Source organism: Dunckerocampus dactyliophorus, chromosome 11, assembly GCF_027744805.1.
Source record: "Dunckerocampus dactyliophorus isolate RoL2022-P2 chromosome 11, RoL_Ddac_1.1, whole genome shotgun sequence".
NCBI classification, from domain to species: Eukaryota; Metazoa; Chordata; class Actinopteri; order Syngnathiformes; family Syngnathidae; genus Dunckerocampus; species Dunckerocampus dactyliophorus.
The window spans coordinates 28,697,255-28,712,774 of NC_072829.1; the positions used below are offsets into that span (position 1 = coordinate 28,697,255).

General features: G+C 41.6%; 1 protein-coding gene across 2 annotated transcripts in view; it reads left to right on the plus strand.

The window, feature by feature from the left end:
- Positions 1-15,520, plus strand: part of klhl4 (kelch-like family member 4) — a 51,391-nt gene that overhangs the window by 575 nt on the left and 35,296 nt on the right. The window contains exon 1 of one of the 2 annotated variants that reach the window (XM_054792235.1): positions 9,129-9,883. The exons of the other annotated variant lie outside the window; for it this stretch is intronic. Coding sequence (XP_054648210.1) covers positions 9,450-9,883 — 434 coding nt within the window. The 5' untranslated portion in view covers positions 9,129-9,449. Of the gene's footprint in view, positions 1-9,128; positions 9,884-15,520 lie in introns of those variants that run through there. 2 annotated transcript variants of the gene reach the window in all.

Sequence of the window (15,520 nt, forward strand, 5' to 3'; positions counted from 1 at the left end):
ATAATACTGAGAGAAATGTCCCCTCTCCCTCTCCAGAATGTTACTGCTGCAGTCTCATTTGTTTAATCATACCATTTGAACTCATTCAATCCCAGCCATTTTTCAAAGGACAACCCCTTCAGTACTGGCCATTTTAGACTATTTTGACTGATCTCTCAAGGCACATGAACCTGGAACTTGCCAAAAGAAAGATTAGACTCCCGTCTTTCATCAGAAAAAAAAGTTTGTTTCTACCTTTTTCCATTCTTAAGTAATCAGCAGTAGAACATAGGTACGTTTCAGGAAAATATCAGTTCCCGACTAAAAGAGGGAGAAAAACAGCTTTTTGTGAAAAGATACATTTCAAGCATAACTTTCACTTTGACACAAATATTTTTTGCTTTTGTGACAGCAGTTCTACGTCAAAATGACAATTTATTTACAAATATTACACCATGAACTATTTACATTTTTCACATTTGGAACTGAACTCTGTGTGCACGTGTGTGCGTGTTTGTGTGTGTGCGTTAAAATTTCCCTACAATGCGTAACCTGCTGCACGCTACACTCCTCCACGCTCTTCTCGCTTCCTCCTTCCTGTCATGTGTGATTCGTCATCGAAATGACCCCTGCCGAGGTCTTATGAAATGCACTCCTGCCACCTTGTGGCCGCTGTTGCTCTGAAAGGTTAATGCATTAGTGCACAGTTGCATCATCACCTCTTTTTGCCTCTCACGCAAAAATATGTAAAAGACGTTGAAATGTGTCACTGGGATCGGGCGTTCGGGAGTGTAAAAACGTATAAATACGTCTTTGGTATAGTAAAACACAAAGTAGCGTGGCATATTAAATGCCTCATTCTCGTCAGCGTTTACGCTGCTGATTGCAGAAACAACCGTAGGAAAAGCTGCTGATAAAAGCATTGTAGTGCAAATGCAAAAAGTTAATAAAGCTGGGCAGTGTTACTAATTCGGGCAGTAAAACCAAATTAATTATCTGTTAATGGTAGCAATTAAATTATTTTTCGGAGACTCGTATAATCCTCACTGTCTGTTTGTGTGCCATGAATTGCACTTAATGAGCATTAAATAGTGTGCAACTGTAATAAAAAGTTACGCTCGCCATGTTTTATAGCCTTAGTATATCAGAGCTGGAGCTTTGTTGTTAAGCAGTCAATGTCAAAAGGTGAAGGTGTAAGGTGAGCTCCACTCGCGTAGCAAAACAACAACAACAAAAAAACCCTGCAGTGATTTAACCAGACTTGGACGCACACACACACACACACACACACACACACACACACACACACGCACACACACACACGCACACTCATGGTACACATTTCAACCCTTTCAATTATCAGGATTCAGTTGGGAACAGACTCCGCGTGCTGGCCCCCTTTGGGCTCCAAAGTAACACAACATGACTGTACATAAAATATGTTTGTGAGCAGACATTGCTCTCATTAATAATGTATTGTGCTGGCCTTTCGACTGTATGGAAAAAAAATGTATTTTTACCACGAGCACAAACACTTGGATATCAGCAAAGAACACTGAGTGCTTCGTGCCAGCCTTCATTTCAACGTGTTAATGGAAGCATTGACAAAGATCATTTTTCAGCATTATATGATCATATTTTTCGGTGTATTTTTTTCTTTAAAGAATGTTGTGTCGCTGCTGTGAGAGTCAAGCATTCACATTAAGGCGTCACGTTTTGTACTCGTTTAGATGATAGGATGGCTATTTGAGAGACTGATTAGAACTAAAAACAAAATAAAAATCAGACACTCTTTTTATACTTATTGGATTTTTTCTAAAAAAGACCTCATGATGCAGCAGTGATGTTGCGGCATCTCCGTAACCGCACACAGTCACCTGGGAGCAGAGCCGGCTGGCCCATTAGGCGGACGCTAAGGGTTGCATGACCTCCAGGGGGCGCCAAAAACAGGAAAAAATGTACCTTGAATACGATTATATTAAACCTCGTAATTACTATGGACTCTTAAAATGGAAACGCTCACATTGATTCAAATGTAAAGCAATGCTCAATTTATATTACTACAAATTATAACAAAAAATCCTTTTTGTATGTAGCTTTGCATGTGACAATAAAAAACTCTTGAATATGTAAGTATTTGACATAGCTTTTGTATAGTTATTTTTTTAATTTAGTTTTATTATACAGTGAAACCTTGGTTAGCGTCATTAATTTGTACCTGAAGGTCCAACTCAAACCGAAACGGACGCAAACTGAATAAATGTTTCCCATAAGATATCATGTAAATCGAATTACTCTATTCCAGAAAGCCAAAATGTTAACACAAAACATGTTTTTATAGTTTTACAAGCAGTAAACCATTCAAAATGCATATTAATGATGAATGAAATGTATAAAAGAACATTTAAGGTTACTTTTACCTTCACAGAAGACGTGATTCTTGACGGGACTGTTCCCAAAAACACGCTGTGGCAGCGAGATCAACCACCACCACATTCCTGTTTTGCCATGATTTATTTTGTGAATTCCATAGTGTCTCTCACTTCAACAACCCAAAATGGAGCCAAAGAACGTTTCAAGTGCCAGCTAACCGGAGAATGCACACAACCGAGGCAAAATTGTGGCGTAATTTTTTTATGTTAATGGAAAACACGCTAAACGGGGCGGACGCTAACCGAGGTTCCACTGTATTGCTATTGCATAGTGTAGCGTATCTATTGAGTTACTGTCGGCAATCTGTGTGGTCACTGAAATTGTTGATTGCTGTATTTATAATTTATTACTATTATTATTATTGGTCCACTTATTTACAGGGTATTTGTATTATACTTTACATATTTATGTAATTATTTGTAATCATTCACCATATAAAATCTCACCTAGTGCGCCTGGACTGCTAGGGAGCATATTTGTATGCTTCACTGGACCCTTGGTTAGCATCATTAATTCATTCCAGGAGGTCCAACTCTAAGTTAAATTTTTCAAAATGGAGCCACAGAAAGTTCCAAGTGCCAACATTTTTATAAAGAAGGTGAAAAACTTGAATTCTTGAATTGAATTTAATTCAATAAATAACTCATGGCAAAACAGGAAGGTGGTGTCCGTATTGTGTCAAGAATCACGTCTTCAGTGAAGGTAAAAGTAACCTTAAATGTACATTTATCCCTTTCATGCATAAATATGTGTTTTTTGAGTCAACCTCTGATGACATCATAGACGGGTTACGTAGCTGACTTCCGTAGCAAGCTTGCAAGCTCGCTTCTTTGTTAGAAGCTTAGGAAGTTTTGTGATAAAAATACATTCGGAACACAGATGGACTCGCACAGTGTCTAAGACGACACGGCGCGCTGCATTGTACGCAAACCGAGGCACATTTGTGGCGTAAGTTTTCCACGTTAACTGAAAAACACGCAAACTGGGGCGGACGTTAACCGAGGTTCCACTGTATTTAGGAATTGCTATGTTTTGTGTGATATGTTAACCAGCTTTACAGTTTTCTTTTTTTGCCTTTGATATCGGCAGCTTACCACAGCATTTCTGCTTGGCTGATGTTGACTTTTCATTTCGTCAACATGCATTTTCTGAGTGGAGAGAACACACTGAATTTTAAGCATGTTATTTGCAATCAGGAAGTAGACGCAATTTGCAGACTGTGAACAGAATATGTTTTATAGATTAGATCAATGTTTGTGTAATTACCCCTATTAAATTACCTTGGCGAGGAAAGGCTTAAGCCTATGCTGGCGGACACGGGAGTTGGTTACAAATAACCTTCCCGCTGACGATGCCCACACGCTCTTCCCAGCGTGCAGTGGGAGGCGGCGGAGGCGTAAGAGAGCTTTCACGTGGCCGAATCGAAGCGGTTTTGAGTGCAAGGTCGCCCTTTCATCTCTGCCAGCGGAGATAGTTTTTATGGTTGACGGCAAAAAGACAGCGTTCTCATTTTCAAGTGCTTTGTCGATATTGAAGTCAAGTAACCTGCTTGTGCATGACACCGCACTGCGGGATGAACATGAAAACGTGTTAATAGGAAGAGATTAAAAGCAGAAAAAGTGCAATTACTCACTCAATATGATGCATTGGCAAGAAGATACCATCCTTGCTGCTGGATTGGAAAGAAGTGAAGTCCACTCGAAACTCCAAAGCCAAACACAATCCAAAGTGTTCTAATGTAGTTTGAATCAACAGAAAACATGGGAAATAACAGGAAGTGAATGACTTTTTTTCAGGCTCAAACTATCATCATTCTAAAACCTTTCATAACTGTACAGGCAAGGAGGATGAGAAGTTAGGCACTGTGGTAAAAAAATCAATACAATCATCCCTAAGTGAATAAGTGAATTTTCATGTAGTCGGATTCAATATTAATAAATTGAATATATTTGTAGTTAGAGCATAAACATCCTGTTTATGACTTTCTAAATACGTTTTTTTTTTTTTTTTTACCATTATTAGAGCCCTGGAGACATGAAATAACACCCCTATAGTCACCTTTACACTCCTATTGTTTGTTTACGCCACATTGCTTATGCAAGCTACGGGATCACTGCAGGGACACAAGAGACGGCCACAGCTTTAAAGGAAAACGGCACTTAAAAAAAAAAAGCCCCCCATCCTTATGTGAGACATGAACACACGTCTTTCTCTTTTCTGTGTGTTTTAAAGATATAAAAACAACTAAAAAGAGGCAGCTGGGAATTAACGTAATGGGACACATCTATTCTGCCTTTTAGGGCTTCAGAAAAAGCAAGAAAGGAAAAGCGCCAACAACGCTCCATTTACATAATGTGACCAACAAATGTGACCTCTTTACACACCACACCGGCTAGCTAGTAGCCAGCTAGCGGCTAGCTTCACCACACACTCTCTCACAGTGCCTCAGGCCACGACCGAAAGCTGCCGCCACTGCTGCTGTGTAGGGTTAGGGTTAGATGCCCGTTTTTAGCTGTTTTTATAGCTTTCAAGTGCACAGAAAAGAGAAAGACATGTGTGTTCATGTCCCACATAAGGATTGTGAATGATGGGCAAAATTCCGCAACAAGTGCAGTTTACCTTTAAACACAAACATAAACGTATGCTACCCATTTAACTAGATAGCCTCCAGCTTATTCTATTTCTATTCTAAACTTAAGAAAGGGTCTCAAACAAAGTGGGGACGAAGGACAAAGTCAAAAGCCAAAACCTACCACTTCCACACGGAATGGGAGGATAACTTTTTTCACTCCGTCATGTCGTCATACCATGGCTGACTACATGCAGTGTTAATGTATTGTGTAGTAATGTCATGTCTCATCAATGTTTTGTGTCATTACCGACCCCTAGTGACCAGAATACTACATATCACTTCAATAGTCAATAGTTTTTGAAGAATAATGGGACATAATTACGAAACGGTGATGCTTTATTAGTTCATAATTTTTAAAAAACCGCAATAGAGTGAGGGAGCGATGTTGGAACCGTAATGTGGCAAGAGACGACTATACAACTAAAGCAAAGTAAAACTACTCATCCTGTAATGGAAAAATGTGCTCTTAAACGCCTCTCTGGAGATCATGCTTTCAGCTAGAGTGTTCCCTCGCTCTATCGTGGTTCACCTTTCACGGATTCGCTGAATTTTTTTCGTGCTTCTTTTTTTTTTTTATATAACAGTGCATGAACGCTGTTACACGCCGAGCCTGGCTCCTTAAGAGGAGTTGCATTGTGGGAAGCTGAGTGTCTCTCACTTACCTCTCTCGTCTGTCTGCATCGCCCATTGATTTCTGCGTCCTGATTGGCTTGTAGACCATCAGACTCCTTCGTGTCCGTGTCTTCTGTGTCATCCTAGCTTGCTAACTTGTAAATTAATCTTCAGTTCGAAGGAGGAGGACTGCAACAGGAGGAGTACTGCAGCAATATGTTTGAACAAGGATACAAAAATATGACAGCGCCAGGATGAAAAGGCACGGTCACAGGAGTGAAATACACGCAAGTGACGCCATAATTCCTTGTGTGACCTGTATTTAAAATTCAAACGAAATGTGAGAAAATGTTATTGCCTGTCTGAGAAAGTGTATAAAGTGTATGGTGAGGGGTTTCACAGCCTTATAATAATTGTAAAAAAATGAAGTTGGCTACTTTGCTATTTCACTTTTTTTCATTTGGGCTATTTTGGGAACCCTTCCCCGCGATAAACGAGGGAACACTGTGCACGTTATTTACGTAAGCATCTGCACTGCTCGTATTGTACTGAGTAGGCAGGCACTTTCCGATATCGCAGTTCCACTTCTGCACCAAACATTTGATTTGGTTCCCTTCTGTGGCTCACAAAAACCTAAAAAGCCAAAGAAAAGCAAAGCTGAAGTCAGACATGATTTGCTAACATAGCATTCATCACTTCCTCTAAATTTTGGTTTGACTTTTGAAGCATAATTTGCCAGGAAATTTGAGTTGAACTCCATCCTTCACCATTTCATGGGTTCCACTGCATTCTGACCGTCAACACGGTATGTTTTCCTTGATGATATGCCGTATACTTTGTACACTTGGATCCAGATGTGTTTGTATTTTCATGAATAGGGGGGTCTCCTGACTTACCTTTCTATGCCGTCGTCCCTTTGGAGTACAGCAGTGCATTTTTATAGCTGGGTCTATTGTTGAAATGTAAAAGAGTGCTCTGAAGCTTTGACAAGGCGCTCACTGACCTTGAGGTTTCATCAGTATGTAGTTCTTTTAAAACGGTTCTCATGAGGGGCCTTCCAAGAGGGTGATTGAAGGGGAATGTGTTTTTTTTTTCTGCACGGTTACCTACACTGAGATGTCAACCCACCCCACACCCTCATGGGACTGTGTTTGATGTGAAAGTCACAGCAGATGTGCACAGATGCATGTCTGGGAGAGATACATTGCATTTGGTTTTAACTGGAGGCGCTACACATTAATGTGTCATGTATAAATTCATACAGTGGCTGCATCATTATGGTGCGCCCCTGCACAATTCATGAGGTCCCATACAAAAGCTGTGTCAAAAATTCATCCTGATTGACACTGTCAGAGAGGCAGTCATTTACCAATGCTTTTATTGTTGTGGTTGCAGTTTGCGCTGCATCATCCTTCAAAGTGTTTCTAATATTTTATTGGCTTGATGAGACGGTCAAAAACACCTCATACCTCTCAGTACGGCGCGGTGCACTGCAAATTACAGCCACAAAAAACAAACAATATCCAGCTAGCAGCTATCGTTAGCAGTCAAGTCCACTGCTGACACTTCTTGCCTCGTTATTTCTTGTGCTCTTTCATCCCCCCTGACGACCGGTGGTCAACTCCTGGCTCAGTGTTGCATTGTTTCCGGATCTGAAATACTCTTCAGTAACGCTGGACACTCCATTGGGACTCGCTGGTGTTGAATGTAACTCCGATGTTGACACTGACAGACTTTTTTGTGCTTCTTTTTGCCAGTGGTGTGCAGTCTGGGCCCACAAGGCCTTCTCTGCTGCCCTAAGCACTAGCAGAAGCACTGACCTACATTTATAACTTCAATTCTAGTACTCCATTAAATTGTATTAGTTTATTATTTTCATTAGCGTGTTTCCTGGACGGCTTCCAGCTTCCAGCTGTGTATGTGAACGTTATATTTTCTTGTCCAATCAGATTTCAGCTTCTGTCTGTTGCCATACTAAATTGAATCTGCCAAAGGCCTTCAAAATTAGCAATGGGGCTATTTTTTTTAGCCAATCAGACTTCAGATTTGCTTCTCAGGGCCAGCAGTGACATCAGCACTTTTCCATCATCCTCTGATTGGTTGATCAGAGCAAAACTGTTCAATAAGCACACAAGTTCCGCCCACAATGGGTGACAGATTAGGAGGAAATTGACATCTCTGCTGAGTAGATGTATTTTACTTAAAAGGTTTGATATTTTTGTCATGTTATTCGACAAATATTGTATGTGAACTGCTCCAGGTGATGTTGTAGTGTAGTATTTGCCATTGTCTGGACCCTTAATCACCGAGCCGTTATATTTACGCTCGTTACATTTGGCTGGGCGCCAGCTTTGCAAGCACCGGTGCACCGCCAATCACCGGTGGGAATTAGTCACTAACTTCTTTCACTAACTTTCTTTCAACAGAAATCATAAAATGGCAGCGAAAGCCGCTTTTCCAAGGCGTTGATTTTTCACAAAAGTGGTAAGAGAGGACATTTATGCGAAATTAATATTATTGATCTTGGATACACTTTTCTGGTTGGGGCGGTGGGGTAAATGTCATACACCCTCAATAGGAAAATGGCAGAACATGCAACTATTTAGAAGCGTTCACGTTTGTTTTGACAAAAGTGGCGAGGGAGGACCCTTACGCAAAATCTTTTTTTCCATCTTGCTTCAATGGCACTCTTCTGGTCCGGGAGAGGGGGAAAATTCCCCACATCCTAATTGGGGGTCCCGGAAGAACCCAAAATGGAAGAAAATGACATTTTTCTGAGGTGTTGATTTTCAACAGAAGTCATAGGGGGACCCTTACGCAAAATTAATTTTTTTCATCATGCTTCCATGCACTTTTGTGTCATAAGGGGACCCTTACGCAAATAACTTGTTAAAATATTGCTTCACACTTTTCTGGTCTGGTAAGTGGGGGACACCTCCCACGCGCTCATCGGGGGTCACGGCAGGTGCCAAAAATGGTACAAAATGGCACTTTTCTGAGGCATTAAATTCTGTTGTAACAAAAGTGGTAAGGGTGGACCGGGAATTGGGGGTAACCTCCCACATCCTCATCAGGGGTCATAAAATGGTACAAAATGGCACTTTTCCAGGGTGTTGATTGTCAACAAAAGGGGTACTTTCAATACACTATTGTGGTGTAGCATTAAAATGAACATACTTTGTTAAGGTGTAGCCTCATCACCCTGGCTCCATGACACCTCGCCTCTCTCGCAGTGAGAGCAGACAGCCCTGTTATCACACACACACACACACACACACACACACACACACACACACACACACACACACACGCACACACACGGAGACATAGGCAACGGGGTCGGACTGGGGACTTTCTCTCATTTTATGTCAACAGTATATGTGTCTGTCTCCTAGTGTGTGTGTGTGCACAGGATAGACAAGCAGAGAGAAAAAAGAGAGGGGGAGAGAGAGAAACATGGGAGGCAAAGGGGAGGGAGTGTGGATCATGCATGTGCATTAACTCCAGTGGCGGCGCAGCAGTTGCAGCAGCAGCACAGGAGGCAGTGAGAGGGAGGAAGGCAGAGGAGGAGAGTTGGAGGGAGGCTGCTGTAGGAACAAAAGCTGCAGAGGAGCACTCTCCATCGCCACTAAAAGAGCAGAGGTGTAACAGAGGAAGGAAGTGGGGGGTGCTCATGATTGTAGTGAGACAATAACGCAGGAGACGAGGCATCCTGTAGTTAGCGAGGACTGAAACCAAGGTCTTGTCTGCTTTCCATGTTTTTGGGCTCCCTCGTTTCCAAAGCCACAGGACAATGTCTGTATCGGGGAAGAAGGAATTCGACATGAAGCAGATCCTAAGGCTCCGCTGGCGATGGTTCAGCCACTCATCCCAAGGTTCGGCCGGAAGCGGCGGCGGCGGCGGGGTGGGAGGTTATATCCAGCAGGATGACCACAGAGGGAACTCCGTCCAGGGACGGCTCAAGAGCCACTCGCGAGAAAGAGGAGGACTACGGAAGTCGAGCAGCCCGGCCCACAGCATCTTGGCACCTACGCCTGTCTGTGTCAGAGTGGGTCAGCAGTCATGGCAGCAGCAGCAGCAGCACACCGTGCCGGGCCTTCAGGTCAACGAGGACACCTCCAAGAACACCTCCTCGCCCAGCACGGCCAGGAAGGAGGATGCCAACACGGGCAAAGAAGATGTGAAGAGCAGCACGGAGGAAACTGCAGAGGTGGAGGCCAGAGAGAGGTATGAGTGTTTACCTCACAGACCATGTGGTGCCACTTCAGTCACACTCACTGGTCACAACATTAGGTACACCTGCAACAGCCAATTTCAAAGTTGTCAGAGGTCTTAATTTAACATTATGTTTATTATTGTGGTTGCACGTGACCTATGAGGCATTTCTAAGATTCAGTCCATCCTGCGTGGCTATATAATAGTAAAAAGTATTATTAGTAGTAATATTTACCACAATAGTAGAAACGCCTCTCAGGTTCTGCACCTCTGCAAATTACAACCACAATAATAAACACAAAGGCAGCAGTCGCTAAGCTTGGAAAGTTGTTGGCTTGGAGTCACAGGTTCAGCATCCGCTACGGATAAATAAAAATATATATGGAAATCAGGACTAGTTTTTGGAGAGAGGCCAGTTGACTTTGTGAAGCGCCCTCAAGTAACACAGCCTCCTCATTCTGACATCTCTCCAGAAAATATTTCTCTCTCTGGGAGTGTTCAGTTTTGCATTTTTATTCATTTTTTTGGTTTAGATTTGACAGTATTGATATATCAACACGGCCCAAAAATTGCACGTATAACATTTACTGTTATAGGTCAGACGTCGAGTGGAACCCCATGTGATCATCCACCAGCATCATCTTTGAATCAAATTGTCGACTGACTGTCGATGCTCCAATGAACGCCTCTGTTCTTTTATGGTGTGTGGTCCAAAAAAACAAAAACAACACTGGGGCTTTTAATCAAAGTCATTGGCGTTAACACCTGTGGCTGTAGGTAACCTCTTGATGTCGTTTTTTTCACTAAAACTCCACAGGGTGGCAGTAGCCGCATTTGACGTATCAGGAGCGGTTGGCATGTGCTTTAAAATGGCGGCTACTCAGCCGTTGAACAATGTACTCATGAGAAGAGGTATCACAAGATCTCGCGAAATCAAAACGTGAGTAAAAAGATTTCTCCTGCAGAAAAAAAATATCTCGTGGGCAATAGGCCTGGAGCGATAATAAATAACTTCATGAATCACACAATAAATGAAAATGAACTCGATCATTTTGCCCGTCTCAATATATATGCCATGTGTATTCCTCGTCTACTTGTCTCCTTCCAACGGGCAGGAAGAGGGTTTGCTTTCAGCACTTTGGCTCATTAGTTCCATAGAACAACGGCATGAACAGAGTGAGCACTTTTGTCAGTCCTACAGTCTCTTTGTCTTGGTGGGTGGAGGCGGGGCCACAAACATACACACAAGGTGCAGTAGAGTGTAACGTAGTCGAAATTAAATGAGTAGATTGCAATATATTGTATATTATATTATTTTTTAATATTTTTTTCATTGTACTTTTCTTAAAAGTAATGTTTTGTTCTTGGAGACCCAATCTCGTGCATCGTCTTGTCTTGTCTTGACACCCCTACCCCTCAGTGTTATTAATGCTGGCTGAGCAGTCTGCGCCTTACTGCTATTACAACATTGGTTCTGTGGCTGTTGAATAAATAACCATGCGGTCAAATAATTTTACCTTCCACTTTCTCATGCACTCCAAATCATTATCCTCTCTGCTTCCAATGAACAGCCTGTCTTGGGTAAATAAAACCTGGCCATGATTGGAGCGTTTGCACTGTGCTGGAGCTCACTACATAGTGCAGGGGGTGTACCTAATATAGTGGCTGGTGAGTGCACGTTGCCCATGTTAGCTTTGAGTGTTTCAATCTAAACGTAATGACGAAGACACGACAGTTGCAGACACTGATGACCTCGGGTCTCACGCTTTACGGTTCGCACAGCATGTTGGGCGAGATAAAGCAATAAAATGTAATTATTCAGTGGACATAACGCCACAACTTTTCAGCTTCGCTTGCCTGTTTTGAGGCAGTTGCCGTCTTCCAATTAGTTTTAGCACTGACCCAGTCTCTCGTGGCAAAGAGGCTGTGACATCACTTAACAGCCGCAGGCCTTTTTAAACAGAAAGCACCGTTATCACATGAATTACTCCGACGGCCATTAAAGCCACTTTACAAGGCAAACGCCATCACAGCAAGTGGCTGCTGCAGGGTTTGATTTATCTCAAGGAAAAGTGTTTCGCAAATCTTGATGCCAAACACCCATATAAGTCTTGTTTTGATTATATATGAATCCGTATGCTTGTTAAATGAACGTGTTGGTGATGTGTGTGTCTGGATCTATGTGTGGCTGAAAGTTAAAAGCACCTTCACAAGAAGGATGAAACAACCTTTAATCTCGCACATGACATTGGGAGGGGACTGGTCCCGTGTTTGCTCCACGCACCTGGTGAGGAATCAAAGAGTGAAACGCACACTGCCGCTTTGTTTCACAACAGAATCACGGTGAATAAACGCAATACACTCTTTCTGTACGAGAACATGTTATTCATAGTAGCGGTTCGGGAATTATTCCGAATTACCTTGCACTTTTGGAAACAGCCCAACATTCTGCTCTTCGTAATTGGCAGATATCCATATTTGGTGGGGGGTCCCTATGTGTGAAGAGAGCATGCATAAAAGATGTGCTCATAGTAAAAAAAAAAAAAAAAAACCTCAGTCCCTCCCAGGGGGATCACGAGTTCATGTTGGTCATGTAAAATACAGCAGCGCCATCATATTTGACAATGATGCTGAAATATTAAAAGGGTTGTGCACTGCGGGATCATAAAACATGCCCTTGGCCTGACTGCACTGCGTTTTAGTAACATGCATTTATGGACTTTATAACCACGCAAAGTAATCTGACGTGTAAAATCAATTTAACGAGAAAGCGCTCTCTGCTTTGCGCATTAAATTGATCAACATCATAAATGCAGCTTTTGCACTATTATGAGTTCAATGCAAAGAGAAGACCTCTGCCATGGCCAAACTAATACACCTTCAGAGATATCACTTGCTGCATTTACATACACTTCATCATCACGTTTATCATAGATAAACGTACGTAACGATATCAGCACTGCTGATAAAACGATGGGTTAGAGAACGTGAACAGAGAAAGAATCCAGATGGTGATCTGGATAACCCTCAAAATGTAATCAGTTCTTCCATATTCCATTTCCAACAATTCCTGAAAATTTCATCCAAACCCACTGTAAACTTTTCAAGTTATTTTGAACACAAACAAACAAACAAACAAACAAACCGACCAGAAAAGCACTTGAAAAGTGCAGACCTCCGCCAAGCGCCGTAGTTCCCCCATACTGTGATTTACACCATAAATATTAGTCCTGCATTTATTTTATCTACATATTTAGATTGCTAATGTTAGCATGTTAGCAGTGTTAACACCTAGCATAAAAGTGGTGTTTGTATGTGTGTCTAGCTATGAAAATTGCTAAAAATATTACTATGCTAATGTTAGCATGCTAGCAATGCTAACGTGCTAACGCACGAGTTGAGAGTCTGAATTAAGTAGTTAGAACTCTTTAGATCAAATGCATTTTTCATTCTGAAAAATGGGAATGTCAAGAAAAGCGGGAATTCTTGGTATTTGCAAAATGGCTTGAATGTCCTTAATTAGTTGAATGCTTTGATTTTGGTCTGGGAAATAGTAGCTACAGCTCATTAGATCGGAGGCATTTTGCGTTCCGCAAGAAAAAATGTGTGAATTTTAGTGCTAATAGCATGTCCTGACTTTGTTGAATGAGTTGATGTTTTAATGATGTCAAATGTGGAAATGTGGCAGTAGTAGTAGGTAATAGCGGTTTTATGGAAAAGTGTGAGTTTTGGGAAAATTTTGATTCTTTTTCAGTATAAATATACAGTCATGGAAAAAATGATTAGACCACCCTTGTTTCTTGAGTTTTTTGATCCATTTTAATGCCTGGTACAGCTAAAGGTACATTTGTTTGGACAAATATAATGATGATAACAAATATAGCTCATAAGAGTTTACTTTAAGAGCTGATATCTGGCAACTTCCATGGTTTTTGTCATAATAATCAAAATCACTAATCAATAATCAAGTTCTTACATGAATAGCGATAGCATTGTACTGCCGGTCATACCGACCGCTGTCAGGCTCTATAACACCTGCACCACCTGAACCATGTTGTACTTGTAGTCAATATGCATTTCTTTACACTGTATTCTTTACTTGCGTATCTTGCTTGCTGCTGTAACAAGTAAATTTCCCTGCTGTGGGATAAATAAAGTACAAATACAATACAAAAATTGAACTCGTATGAGCTGTTTTTGTTGTCCTTGTTATATTTGTCCAAACAAAGGAACCTTTAGTTTTATCAGGCATTGAAATGAAGAAGAAACTGAAGAAACAAGTATTTTTTTCCATGACTGTAGGTAGCCTGAATGTTCTGAACGTGTTGAACAGTTTGATGCTGGAATTGCTTGAATCGGTTGAGAAATGTAGCAGCAATAGCAGGTAATAATAATTAGTTGTAGGGAAAAGGGTGAAATGTGGGCAAATTTTGAAGTTTGGATCACTCTCAAAATGTAACCAGTTCTTCCATATCCCATTTCCGACAGTTCCTGAAAATGTCATCCAAATCCATCCAGAACTTTTCAAGTTATTTTGAACACAAACAGACAAACAGACAAACGCCAGCAAAAACATAACCTCTGCACTGCGCTTGCACTTTGTGCTGCGCTTGGCGGACGTACTAAACAAGACGTAAACATAACCTCCTTGGCGACGGTAATAAGACAATAACGTTTTGTCCGGGTCCTCCTGGCGGATCCTGAGGCTTTTCCAGGCCAGTCGAGAGACTTAGGAGCCATCCACACGGAAACGTTTTCAGGTCAAATGGTAAAGTATTTTATCGTTTCAGCCTTTCATCCACACGCAAACGGCATTCCGCGTGCCCTGAAACGGTATTTTTTTCAAAACAGCTACCAGAGTGGGAAAATCTGACATCAGTCAGATATGAACACTAATTGGAGACAAGAAGAAGACTTGCGTCTTCATCCGTTCAATGTACAATGAATTACGCAGTAGTAGTAGCCGGGACAGACGGTTTGTCTGCATGAGGCGCACATGTGGAAAGCTGCGTGTCGAAGTAGGCCAGCCAGTGTGTGACACATCGATGGCGAAGCAGATGCGCGGATGTCAGAGAGACACAGTGCACATTCATTTACTCCAGCAGCCCGGTGGCCCGAATACGTCTCACATCATAAATGCTTGACACATAATTTGTCACGATCCTGCAGGCTGAATAGACAAATGACTTGTGCCGGATATGAAAAAATGACAATAGCTGTCTGCCATTCATTACTGCGGTGTGGTCTTTGAGATACGGTATTGTCTGCATGGTCATAGTTCCAAATCAATGTATTTCATCCGAACATCTTATCATTGGAATGCAACAATATGGAGACATTTGACCTTACAATATCAGCTTCACTATTTAAAGTGTTATTTAAAAGCATGCACTGGCCACTGGTTAGCTTGACGTATTTGGTTCATGACTCTGTCCTAAAATTTGTCAGATATTGGATAGTAAGCAGACGTCGACTGCTGAATGTGTTCTGTGGGGAGTGTCTTTTCACATGCCACAAAAGAATTGGAACCAAAGAGTCCCAAACACAAACCCAGCCTCTTTTTTTTGTTTTTTTTACTCGCCATTGTCTGCTGAATATCAAATACCAGTCAACTTGTCAAAGAAATGCACGTCTGACTGATGTCGGTGT